At 53.5% G+C, this 13,516-nt stretch overlaps 1 protein-coding gene and 1 long non-coding RNA gene across 4 annotated transcripts in view; one reads left to right on the top strand and one right to left on the bottom strand.

The window, feature by feature from the left end:
* Positions 1–13,516, top strand: part of CORO2B (coronin 2B) — a 132,555-nt gene that overhangs the window by 100,423 nt on the left and 18,616 nt on the right. For all 3 annotated transcript variants that reach the window (XM_058737256.1, XM_058737257.1, XM_058737255.1), the window contains one exon: positions 8,848–8,964. In XM_058737256.1, coding sequence (XP_058593239.1) covers positions 8,848–8,964 — 117 coding nt within the window. The remainder of the gene's footprint in view (positions 1–8,847; positions 8,965–13,516) is intronic.
* Positions 7,702–12,104, bottom strand: LOC131516365 (uncharacterized). The gene is made up of 3 exons (XR_009264031.1): positions 11,823–12,104; positions 10,239–10,393; positions 7,702–7,868 (listed from the first exon to the last, which is right to left on the bottom strand). It is a non-coding gene; the product is annotated as an uncharacterized LOC131516365 (long non-coding RNA).

Here is a 13,516-nt window from a genome sequence, read left to right as displayed (position 1 = left end):
GGATGGGAAGGGGAGTCGGGGTGAGGGAACAGCATGAGCAAAGGCCCAGCGGTGGGAAATAAGGTGGCAGTCATTCACCCAGCTTGAATTCTTGCTATGAGCTGGGCACTGAATGAGGCCCCAGACAGGCCTTTATCCAGGTCACTGACCTCGTGGTGTTCATAGCCTGGTGGCAAGGATGAACCAGGAACAAAGGCCATCTAGGCAGCGGGAGCATTGGAGGCGGGGACGTGGAGGTGTGTGTATCAGCACAGTGTGGCACCAGCAGCGGGGTGAGGGAATCTGTCAAAGCAGGACCAAGCTGGGACTGCAGCAATGGCTTTTATGTCTGAATGAGTTGGGCTTTTCGAGTCTAGGCAATAGGGAGCCATTGAAACTTATGGAGCGGGGGAGTCGTGGCAGCAGAGCCGGACTTTAGGCAAGATTTTGTAAGATGAATTGGCGAGAGAACTGAAGAAGGTAGACACTAGAGGCAAGCAGACAAATCGGGGTCCCACATCAGGAATCTCACGGAACCGTCCTGGAAGCTCTAATGTGAATTAAAGCCCTCCGCCCAAAATAGATCTCCTAGCAGACTGCCTGAGAATCTGAAAAGCCGGAGAGTGCCCCTGTGGGCCAGACGGCTTTCTCTAAAAGGTTCCTGTCAGTGTGCACATAGGTGACCGGCAAGATAATGGGACTGACCCATTATCTCCCAGTGTCGTCCTTAGAAGGCTTTCGCTTATTGGATTAACTGGCCGAGGAGATCAGGGCCCTGAAGTATGGGACGTGAGACCAGTGCGTTCTGATTGGGATGGAGACAGGGAAGGAGGAGAGTCAGAGGCCTGGACAGAAACGGCCACGTGGGTTGTGTGTGCATGCGTGTGTAAACGTGTGTGTGCACGCAAGCGTGTTGGGGTCTGTCACTAGCAAATTAGGGGAGCACCCACACTTTGGATGAAGGGCACACAGTGTTCGGAGCAAGAGACACCCCGCTTGCCCCCACCGGAAGGGCCATGGTGGCAGTCAGAGCTCTGAACCTGCACAGACTTGTCCCGGCTGTCACTTCCGGGTGCGGTGACCAGGGACAACTTTCCTTCTTTGTCCAGCCGCACTTCCCCGGGCAATATTCATTAAGTACCTGTATGTGTAACTGCTTTGTGAGGTGTGAAGGGCTGGGAGTTGGGAGCAAGGCTTCCTTCCTGCCCAGGGCCAGGACACAGGGGGCCTGACATTTGCCCAAGGCCTTGAGGAGAAGGACTACGCTTCCCATTTTCTGATGACCCTCTCTTGTTTAATACCAGCTTACATCTGGAGGAGAGAGAGCAGAGAAGACTGCAAGCAGCTGAACTGGGGGGTCTGGGAGGCATGGGACAGCACATGGCAGAGGGAGTGTGATGACTGACTGGGTGCCCTGCCCAAAGATGGCTCCCCCACCAAAGCCTGGGATTTCTCTGTTAGACCACCCATCCCCTGGCTCAGCATGCTCCATGCCCTGGGTCCCTCTTTATTTTTTTTTTTTTAATGTTCATTTATTTTTGAGAGAGAGAGAGACAAAGAGCACATAGGGGAGGGGCAGAGAGAGGGAGACAGCGGATCCCAAGCGGGCTCCACGCTGACAGAGAGCCCTATGTGGGGCTCGAACTCACGAACGGTGAGATCATGACCTGAGCCGAAGTCGGACGCTTAACCGACTGAGCCACCCAGGCACCCCAGGGCCCTCCTTTAAATCACCCATCGCCTGATGTGACTGTTACCTTCCTATTTGCTTCATCTGTGCTTTCTGCAGATGAGCCTGTATTAAGTGTGCGGTGATGTTCTTTGATTCCGTGGTGTCCTTACCACAGCCCCTGCATCCCAAGGGTAACTTTGGGAAGCTCTCAGGTAACTCTGACAGCCCAGCGGCCTCTGACCCGGTCTCAGAATGCATGCCTGTTACCAGGTGTTCCCTGAAGCCCCAGCAGAATATGGAACCCCTACGGTCGTAGTTCCCAAACTTGTTGCCCATTGGAACGCTTGGGGATCTTCAAAAAATACTGATGTCTGGCTCCCCCATCCCAGTCATTGTGATGAAATCCATAGGGGTGCAACCTGGACATTAGGATTTTTTTTTTAACTTCCCAGGAGATTCTAAAATATAACCATGTTTGAGCATCACTAGGGAGAGGGGAGAGACTTGAGTGAGGGAGGGGGGGTCTTCGAGAGCAAATTCAAGGGGATTCACAACAGAGTTGCCAGCCAGCCCCTCCTGAGAAGGTCACGAGACACTCTAAGGTCCTACTTCCGATCTGTGACCATTTTCTCCCTGATTAGCAAATGTCTCACCTACGGTCTGAAACAGGAGGCAGCAGAACGGAGGTGGCCTCAAGGCAGATAACGCTAAGTGCACACTCTTATCCCCGTGCCTCCCAGCTCCTCACCTTCCAGCAAGTCAGTTCAAGAGTTCAGTTTTCTTATCCCTAAAGTGGATTGTTAGGGGAGGGTTAGAAGCATTTGATAAAACTCTGCAGGGTTGTTACGAGAATAAAATAAAACGGTGTACGTAAATTGCTCAGCACAAGGCTTAGGGCTTAGCAAGCCCTTGTCGAATGATCTGTTATTACTGTCCTTGTCATCATTAGTGTTGCCGTCCCACGTCTTTCTGACAGCAGACTGTGTGACTCTCTATGTTCTGTCCGGGTACTGGAGGCAAGGTGCTCTGGTTACAGGCCAGCCTTGCTTCATACAGTGAAAAGTGCAGCCACGAAGAATCATAATGAGCGATAGCCCAGTGGGGTAGGACTCTGGGAAGCCCAGAGAGGCCAGGGGCCACGTTCAGGGTCACTCAGCGGGTGAAGTGAGTGCCCGAACTGGGCCTGCTACCCTACCTCCTGCTCCAAGTCTGTCCTTGAAGCCGCGCTGAGCTGATCCCCCAGGTAAGAAATGTTTTGCTTCTGTGTACAGAATTCAGCTTTGCAGCGATGGGAAATTCTAAGAGGCTAAAGCTGCAATGCAGGTTGTTTTGAAAGTATCTTGTGGTCCAGTCAGTTCACTGGGTTCAGATAAGAGCCTGGACGGAGGCCCAGAGCCCCTGCAGCTCCTCCTGGGCAGCCCTTCCAAGGGAGCACCTGGCCCTCCACGGCCCGCATGCACGTTGTGCCCTCTGCAACCTGCTTTCGGTTAAATAGGCAGTTTTATTCCATTTCGGGGAGTTTGTTTCCCCCAAAAACATTTGTGGGGTAACAAAGGAGTAGAGAAGGCTGTGTGAGCAAACATATTTATGTTCCACAAAAGCTCTGGAGCCGTGTAAATCTGGGAGACACGAGTCTGTGTCTCACTTCTGGAAGACCTGTGTGGTCACAACCAGAGGGAAATACTTTTCAGTCAAAGTTACGGAGCATGCCTGTGTATGCTTTTAATAACGTCTATCTTTTTGATAAAAATTGTAAATGTCCTGGGGAAGAATTGGAAACCACGAATGTGCAACTAGCCAGACATTGCCACTATTAACATCTTGATGGATTTTCTTACAGACTCCGTGGGGTCTTTTGTTTGTTTGTCTTTAATTTTTTAAATTTATGTATTTATTTTTAGAGAGAGAGAGAGAGAGAGAGCACGTGCAGGGAAGGGGCAGAGAGAGAGGGAGAGAGAGAATCCCAAGCAGGCTCCCCACCATTAGCAAAGAGCCTGCTGTGGGGCTCGAACCCACAAACTGTGAGATCATGACCTGAGCCGAAACCAACTGTTGGGAACTTAACTGACTGAGCCATCCAGGTGCCCCAGACTGGGTGTTTTTTTGTTTGTTTGTTTGTTTGTTTGTTTTTAGTTTTTTTAATGTTTATTTATTTTTGAGAGAGACAGAGATAGAATGCGAGTGGGTTAGGGGCAGAGAGAGAGGGAGACAGAGAATCCAAAGCAGGCTCCAGGCTCTTTACTGACAGCACAGAGCCTGACGCGGGGCTCAAGCTCACGAGCTGTGAGATCGTGACCTGAGCTAAAGTCAGATGCTCAACTGACTGAGCCACCCAGGCGCCCCACTATGTGTTTTTTAATAGATGGGGAGCACTGTATGGGTATAACTTGCTTCTGACTGTTTCACTAACCATTAGTTCTTGAGAAATTCCCGTCATTAAATATTCTTTGAAAATACGATTTTCAGTGACCTCATAATATTCTGTAATGTTGGTGTCCTATAACTCCTTTGGGCAACGCCGCACCGTTGGGGACTGATTATACTGTTTGCTATGATGAATAACCATGCGGTGAACGTCTTGGCGTGCTTGGCTGCTGATTTTCCTGGGATGAGTTCCCCAAGTGGAGTTATTGGCCAAAGGCTATGAACCTTTCAAAAGTCTTTGCGAGACTAGGTCAAATGCACCTGCAGGAAGGTTGTCCTACTTCACACCCCCTTCCACCGCACAGAGAGGCCTGTGTGCCAGCCCCTACGAACTCTGTCTTTTGGTCGATGAGGTATATTTGAGCCACGACCCGCCGCCACCCCCAGAACCTGGCTCCTCCTTGAAAAGACTCAGGGTGTATTGCAGCCGCCACCCCACATTTGATGTTGAAGGTCTGGCTCCGTGCAGGGGCTGGATTTGTTCTTTGAGGCTTCCGGGATAAGGTCCGCACCAACGGCATGAAGATTTCCCTAGTGATTATAGGATTAGAGACTCCAAGGAACGGACTTCCCCTCCTCACCCCAGGGAGCAAGGTCTGTGCCTCAGTTCTGTTGAGGCTGAAGCGCTCTTTGAGGTTCAAAGACCAGACGGCAGGTTAGACCCCTACCACGGGGGCAGTTCTGTGAACTGACCATCTCCACAGTGATGCTGACATTATGAAACACTGAAAAGCCTTGACTCTGCTCCTTAGACGCTTTCTGAACCTCCGCTCCCTCAGCTGTAAAAGGTGTTATGTGAGGATAAAATTTGATCTCAGGAGGGGTCACTGTTAGCATCAGTGTGTCAGGATGAGAGTGAGTGTAGAAGGCAGTGTGGTGTGGCAGTTACGAACCAGACCTGCGTTGGGTCTCAAGTCGTCCCCCCCCCCCATACAGAAATGGGAACAGGGGGCGCCTTGGGGGCTCGATCGGTTAAGTGACTTCGGCTCAGGTCACGATTTCACAGTCTGTGACTTCACAGACATTGGAACAGAAAACAGTGGCGTTTGGGGGGGTGGGGGGGGTCTGGGGTGGGGATTGTTCCCATGTAAGAAAAAACCCAACAGAACCAGCTTCCTTTAGAATGCCTAGTGTGTGCATTTTATTTATTTGGGCTTTAATTTTTATGGCCATCGGAGCGATAATTGTCCAGAGTTCATAAAGCCCGGGGCTACTTTGAGGTCTAGGGTACAAGTGGCTTGTATCGGCTTGTGAGAGCCCGTTGCCTCGCCGATTGGTAAACATGGCCGTTGTTAAAAACCAAGTTATGCAAACTTGCAGTTAAAGAAATTATATCAGAAACAAAGGTACTGAATGTTAATAACTCATTACTCCCTGGTTACTTTACCACTCTCTGTGCTCTTGAGGAGACTTGTGTCTATTATAGGTACATGGTAGAAAGCTTACGTACGTAATGGGTCTGTTGTGAGGCTTTTCCAACTCTACTTTTGGTGACATCACCCTGGTAGATTACAATTAGCGTAGTGGGAATATTTTTGCCACTGGGATTGGCAGATGCTCCAGACCAGGGCCTTTTTCCCTCGGAGAACCAGTTAAACAGTTACCAGCACACCACTGCCTGTAACCAATCCCTCTCCCCCTTTGCTACACACCCCGAGGGGACCTCTGTTCCTTGCTTTTAGCTGTTTCTTTTTGCACTTATCCCCATATTTCTTAATTATATGCTTTCACTGCCTTGTCTGGATTTTTTTAAATCTTAGACATTGTGTGTTGACTTCCTATTATGGAATTTGAGGATCTGGCTCTCTTCCAGCTCAGTCTCCCCTCTTACTACACACACACACACACACACACACACACGCACGCACTTTCCCTACCTCTGTGCTCCCAGTATGTTATAGTGTAACTCTTGTTTAAATAAATATTCAGGATTTGTATTATTACAACTATGTAAATGTTGTACACAAATCATTATCACTATGACTTACATTCGCTTTCTTATACAGCCTTCTTCCTGGGGTTAATAATTGTGTTTTTTAATTTACTTGATTTCTCCAAGAACAATGGTTTTCAGACATTTTTTCTTAGCAGTGGATCTCGTGTTGCAAACAAAATGTTATGTAGAACCCTACGATATAAACAGGAAAAGCAGGGTTGCCAGGTCGAAAGTGGGGGGATCTTCCCTTGAGGGCTGCTATTATGTACAGCCAACCAGGTCTCACACTGCACAACCCTAGGGGGTCACCGTTCACATAAGCAACAATGTGATTTAGTCCTGACAGTCATAATTCCCCACCCCACTGGGGAATGTGTCCATTGTGTAAGGCGAGGTCCACCTGGGGTATACATTACATCAGGATCATTCTCGGCTTTAAAAAGACGAATTCCTTTCCCAGTGCAGGGCTCTGACCTCGCCCCATTCTCAGTGGACTCCAGTGATGCCGCTTAACCTGTCCGTCCGGTGCATCACCCGCACAGGCTGCTGGCCAGAAGCTGCTTTTAGCTGATGGCCACCTATCGACTGATTCGGTGCCCCTCAGATTTGCCTGGGCTGGGCTGGGCTGGGCTGGGTGCCAAAAGCTTAATGCAGAAGATTCGCTCGGGGACCGCTCAGATGCAGCCTTTGGGATCAAAATGTAAGGGACGGCTCTGTCAGAGGGGGCTGTGAGCTGTGGGAGCAGACAGCGCAGTGCCTGTCTGCCCTTAGAGGTCAGACTGCACGAGGGGAGTTGGCCAAAATGAGCAGAGTGGGGTTCGAAAAACTTAGCCTTGAGGGTTACCCCTCGGCAGGAACCCCTGATTGGCCTTCAGCCGGGTAAACTCGTGTGAGTTGCTTAAGCTCTCTGGGCCTGAAGGTCCTCATATCTAAATCACAGGGTGTGTGAGAGCCAAAAGAAGATCATGTGTAACCCTGACCAAAGCCATGGTCACATGTGGCTCAGTCTCTGCTTAGAGTCTTGTTTTAAAGAAATAGTCCGACAGCCCAAAAGTCATTGAAATAGGCTTTCCAGCTCTAACTGCATCCCCCCAATAAAATGGCAAAGGGGACCATTTGTAGCTGGTGGTGGTACACCCCAGACCCTTTTCGTCCATTCTGTAATTTTCCCACAATGCACAATGTCAGTGGAGCTCTCCTGAGTACCCCTCGGGTGCTGTTTTCCTCTCTCTCTTTCTCCACCGTTGCCACTTTCTCTTGGGTCTGTTTTTTCTCTACCCGTCTCACCGTTGCCGTGTCACAAAAAACCCAGCTGATCTGGAAATGAGCCGATGGAGATTCGGACAGGAAGTGGGTGGGGAGAGGTCATAGCAGGACACATGTTCTGAAATAACCCCACCGTACTGGTGAGGCAGAGGGCACGTGAGCAGAGGCTTTACAAAAATGGACTCTCTTCTTCGTTATTCAGTGGAGGAACCTAAAGCAGGGAGGTATGACCTGCCTAAGGTGCCTCTGAGGACCTAACCACTCTTAGCCAATGGGCGGTGACCGGGAAGATCCTTCCTATTTCCTCTGATGCCCCAAAAATCTAGCATTAAAAAGCCTGGGGACGGAAACACAGCCTCTGCCTGTCATTTTCCTTCCCTTCATTAAACGGACTTCCCTTCCCTTCCCTCCCCCCCACCCTCCATCTTTTGTGGAATCAATTCCCTTTGAAGGATGTCTTTCAGGTCATATACCTAGCACATAGTGCGTGCCGGGCTTGTAAGGAGCTGGACAATCAGAGACAAGAGACAGGTACTGTCCTCAGTTGCTCACGGACAAATAGAAGCAGGCTGCAATGGTGCATGACGGTGCCTGTAATAGAAGGAAGCACAGAATGCAATGAGCACATAGAGGAGGAGCTCTTAACCCATTCAGGGATCAGGGCAGACTTCCTGGAGGAGGCATCATTATCTAATCTGCATGAGAATACTACTACCATCATATATCGAGCATTCACTATGATGATAATCTACACACCAAGCACTTTGCTAGGCGTTACCTCATTCGGCCTTCACAAAAGGCTAAGAGGCAGGTGTTACTGCCCTCATTTCAGAAATGAGGAGACTGAAGCTCAGAGAACTTCACTGAGTCTCCCAAGGCCACGTACCTAAAAAGCAGCAGAGCTGTAATTCAAACACAGGCCTGTGTGACTCCATAGAGTGTGCTTTGAACCACAGGGCACTGTGTACAGGTGTTTAAGATACGCACTGAACAAGCATCCACATCTGGGAGCGGCACTGGTCACATCGTAGGCAGAGTAACTTATACGATAGTGTTTAGGTGGACCCAGAGACTCAGGCCTCTTTGCTGACTCCTGGAGCTGCAGGAAGGAGCCTCCTGCTGACCCTGGCGCCTCCCTAGAGGGCAGGGGGGGAGTATGGGCACTGGGGGGAGTATGAGAGCACATGCCCCGTGGCTGGATGTGTGGACTGCCACGCCTGCTGCCCTCTAGGCTCTGGTTGTTCAGGTGAACAGGGTCATCTTAACTTGAAACTTTCACTTGGGGAAGGGGTACCTTTTCCTAAGTTGCACAGGGGCATGGTATGGACCAAGGGTGTATCACTCTTCTGTGTCCCCTGCCCCATTACCATTCAGGGTTGGGGAGGACACAGCCACAGAACAATTTGGACCAACCTGGTGCAGAAATGCAGAGGTAAATAAGATAGTGGGTAGGTCCTCGAGGACCTTCCAGTCCAGTTTAGAAGCCCAGAATAAAGGCTCTCCTCTCAGGACCACCCTAGGCCCATCAAACTAATCCCCTGCTCTCTCTCTCTCTCTTCCTCCTCGGCAGACGGGCAGGATTGAACCCAACTACCCCAAGGTCTGTGGTCACCAAGGCAACGTGCTGGACATCAAGTGGAACCCATTCATTGACAACATCATTGCCTCATGCTCAGAGGACACGTCGGTGAGCAGGAAGGGGCCTCCCCCTGCTTCCTCCTGGAGGCCTCCCTTCCTAAACTCCTCTCTTTCTCCATCTTTGCCCTTCTTCTGTCTTCTTTGTCACCCTTCCAGCCAGCCCCGGGGTGGGGAGGGAGCTATAGGGAAAGGACGAAGAGAGCGAACCCACGGACCGTTTGGCAGATCTTGTGCCTTGAGTGTGATTTCCTTTGGAGGTGTCGATTTTGTAGGTGAGAATTAAAACAAGGAGTTTAGGTACGTGATTCGGCACTCGTCGGTGGTCTCAAAAGGAGACCTTCCTCCCTGTGTGTGGTCTCCCTCCTGCCCACCCTGGGCTGGGAAGGACACAGCTGGAGCTGGTGGGGCGGGAGGGCTCAGTGGTCAGTGCGCCAGGCACTGGGCTGGGCAGGAGAGGGGGGCCAGTGGGGGAGCCGTCCAGCCTTCTCATCCGGGTGCAGAGAGCCCACAGAGGGGTGCGGCGACCCCAGCCAGCTCCGTCCCTGCCTGCTGAGGTGTTGGCGACAGTCATCAGCCGTGGGGGGAGCAAACACGCTGAAAGTGGGGGCTGCCTCCTACAGAGCTCCTCCTCTCAGTCTGAGCTGGAGTGTGGTGAGTCCTCCTGTGTGACAGGGGCACTGCCGCCCCCAAAGTGAGGGCCGGGAAGGTCACACAACTAGGAAGCCGAGGAGCAGTCCTCTAAGAGCTGGCTGGACAGCCCGTGCTCTCCCCGCTCAACCAAGTGACGTCATGACACGAGTCCACACCGTCCGAGCTGGAAGCCTCCGCCCGCCCCCCACCCTGCCCCGGTGTCCCGTGTCTCACCAGGGCAGCCAGCTGGGAAAGAGAGGAGCAGTGACCAGCTTGACGCGGGGAGGGACAGCCAGGCCAGGGCTCTCGGAGCCCTGGCTCCACCTCTGGTCCAAGCTTCTGCCTGACTCAGCGGGAGGGAGGAAGGGTCGCTCGCCCTGACGGCCCTGCTTGGTTCTAGCTCAGCACCTTCTTGCTCTGTGAGTCAGGTGCCTTTTGCTCCAGGAGCCCGGCCAATAAACCAGCTATCCGCGCCCCGTGTCAGGAAAAGCATCAGGCCCCGGCCCCGGCCCAGACCACACCAGCCGAGAGGCCCTCTTCAGTGTCACACGCACTGACCGAAGGACCGCAGTGTGCCCGCCGTGCTCCCGGGTGCTGTCCTTCAAAGGGAGCTCGGCTGTGGAATCCCACGGGCCGGGATTGAATCTTGGCATCACCGCTTGCCAGCTGGGTGACCAAGGGCGTGTGACTTACCCTCTCTGAGCCTCAGCTTTGCTCCTCTGGGTAACGGCAAGAGTGATCCGTGCCTCTGGCAGCCGCTGTGAGGGGGAAAGGAGGTCTGTGCCCAGCATATGCCTGCTGGTCTCTGTCCCGCTCCGGAAACATCACCAGCAGAAGGGCGCCACTCGCTGAAGTGCAAGGCAGAATGAAGTCAGAGCGATAGGCGCACGGGGAGGCGGGATTCATTTTGCCGGAAGTGCAGGCAGGGGACAGGGAGTTAGGGAAAGCTAACTGCAGGCAGAGAAGGGGCTGAAGGAGGCCCGGGGAGAACACACAGGCCTGCGAGCAGGGGCGGGGGGGAGGGGGGGTGCGGGGGGTCATAGTCCCCACTGTAACAAAACACCAGACTGAGTGGCTTGTAAAGTGAGTCACTTGCTCACAGTTCTGGAGCTCAAGTCCGAGATCAGGTGCCAGCGTGGTCAGGGAAGGGCCCTCTTTTCCTTGTGGGCCCACATGGCAGACGGGGCTGGGGTCCCTCTGGAGGCTCTGAAAAGGGCACTAATCCCACTTTTGAGGGCTCCACCCTCATGAGTTAGTCACATCCCAGAGGCCCTGAGTCCGCATACTGTCAGCTGAGGGGGTAGGATTTCAACATGAGTAGGGGACGCTGTGCACCCCAGGGATCAGGGAAGGGGAGCTGGTGGGCCGGAGGGCTCACGGCTGGCTCTGTAGAGGAGGCCCCCCTCCCGGAGCCAAACAAGCCCTGGAATGTGGCTTGGCCACCCAACGCTGGAGTAGCCCCTCCCACAGAAGTTCCCTGAGGCCGGAGGGGGAGCACCGAGTCCAAGGTCACGCAGGGAGGCGGGTAGAGGCAGGGTCAGAGCCCAGGTCTCCCGACTCCCAGGCAGCACTCCTCAGCACCTCACCAACAGTCTTAGGTTTACAGATGAGGAAACTGAGGCTCAGCGCCGCGAAGGCTGGCAGTTCAGATCCGTCAAACACTCAGCATCGACATCTCGGTGTCTTGTCTGAGCAGGCCCCGTACCAGGAACCCACCGAGGGCACACGGAGGGGCGGCATCCTCCGCAGGTCCTGGGATGTGCGGGGAAGGAGCCCGCAGCTCCCAAGGTCAGGTGAGGAGGCCAGTCAGACCTGCCTCCATCAAAGCACCTCGAGGGGCAAGACACCCTTCCTCAACCCACTCGGCCCAAATGATCAACTTCCTGCACACCAGACGTGACATCCAGAACCAGGGTTAGGAGGTCAGTCAGCAGACCTACTAAGTGCCAGGCGCTGTGCTACTCACGGGCGGCTAGGGAGGGGACCCGCCGGCAAGGGCTAGAGAGGAGCTGTTTGAAACAGATCCAGACCATGTCTCCAGGCGGTGCCTGCCCACCTCTTCTCACCCCTCCACTGCCCTCTGCTTGTCTCTCAGAGCGTCCAGAGGACACTGAAGGGAGCCAGCAAGCCCTCCCAGCTCCGTAGCTCCTTTCCCATATGCCCCATCCCTGAAAATCCTCCAGTGAAATCCATCCCCTACATCCTGACCCTCTCCCAGGGAGAGAGGAGGGCCTCGGGAGTCTGACCCCGTCCCGCCAGAGGTCCAGTGGAACATACCCAGGCCCTTTCCCGAGGGGCTCCCGTCCTGAGGGAGAGATAGGGGCCATAACTCTCCCTGGCATCTGGCAGAATCCAGTCCTTTCCGCCGCTGGGTGATGTCACCTATTGTTGAACGGCTGTGCTTTTTATAGCTTCTGCTGCAGCTCGGGAGGGTGGCTGGCAGGCGGCGGGGAAGGGCTCTATGGGTTTCCAGCCTCGTGCTCCTAGCCTTCCCAGAGGGCCAGCAGCTGCAGAGAGAGGGAGAGGTTTCTGACATCTCAAGGAGAGGGAAAGGGTGGTCCCGGGGAGGGGCGGGGTGGGGGAGAGGGAGGCAGGCCCCTGGCGGGCTGAGCTCAGCAGCTTTCCTCTGCCTTCTCTTCCTCTGCTCCTTTATCCAAAGGCTGCCCTCCCGCCCCACCCCCACCCTCAGAGAGGATGCCCCTCTCCCGAGGCACTGTGAGTGGGATGGGGCAGGATGTCAGCCCTGCAGGGAAGCAGCCAGAAGCCACCCACCACCCTGCCCTTCCACACACACACACACACACACACACACACGCACACACACGCACACACACCACCCTCTAGAGAACCAACACTTCTTGGAGCTAGAAGGGAGCAACGTACCCCTTTCAGAGATGGAAGGACAGGCACCCTGAGAGAGGTCGATGGCCTGGCTGAGGCCTCACCGGCAGACCTGCCACTCAGGCTCAGGAGTCCATAGGCCTGGGTTCAAATCCTGGTTCTGCCCCTTCCCAGACCTGTGACTTTGGACCAGTTTCTTTTAACTCTCTGCACACAAGTTGCCCCCTGTAAAATGGAGATCATACTGGGCTCAGCATCAGAACGAAATACACCATGGTTCGTGTTTCTTGTCTACTGAGAACTCTCTCTAGAGCCCCTGGGGCAACCAGAGAGCTGGAGTCAGAGACCCAGTGCTCTTTCCATGTCATTCTTTGCTCGCTGGGCCCCCAAATAGGCCTTCTGTCACTGGTTTCCAGGTAAAGATGAAGCTGAATGGTGAACCTCAAAATCCAAGAGAGAAATCCCCCCACCCCTTCCAAACTAGGATTTCAGGGGTGATTTCGCATCTACCCAGCTCACCACCAGCTGGCGTAAGGGCTCCGCCAGGTCAGGGGATGACTCATGACTCATTGCTGAACCTGCTGATGATGTGATAGCAAAGCTTCTGGGCTTCTAGGATTCTTCCATTGCCTCATTCATTCAACAGGTATGTGCCAGGCACCGTTCCTTGCGCTGAAGGCAAGGATAGTGACAGGGGATCCTACCCCTGCATGGAGGAGTCGACCATCCAGTGGGATGGCCTGGCAGGTTGTCTGTGCCCTGGCACTGGGGAGCTGCTCTCTTTTTCGGAATCGATAGGCAGAAGGACAAACCGTGCCCTCTCTAAGGTGTCAGATTCAGTCCAGGCGAGAAGGAAGGAATGGGGGAAGCCGCTGAGGTCAGAGCGTGGATTTGAATAGAGCTTGTTAGACTGCAGAGCTCTCCCTTTGTTCACCAGCTGCCCCCTCCCCAGGCACAGGGACACTTGGTTTTGTAACTTTATTAACCTCCTTATCAGCCGTCTCCCATTAGCCTTGTCTGCCCTGCCTGCTGTCTCCCCCACAAAACTGTGAGCTGCTGAGGTGAAGGATACCCTCTCCTGCCCCGTATCTGGTGTGTGTGACATAGGGAGCCATGGAACATATTTGGTT

This window comes from Neofelis nebulosa, chromosome 7, assembly GCF_028018385.1.
Source record: "Neofelis nebulosa isolate mNeoNeb1 chromosome 7, mNeoNeb1.pri, whole genome shotgun sequence".
NCBI lineage: Eukaryota > Metazoa > Chordata > Mammalia > Carnivora > Felidae > Neofelis > Neofelis nebulosa.
Note: the sequence above shows the minus strand (reverse complement) of the source record. Positions and strands in the feature narration are given on the sequence as shown.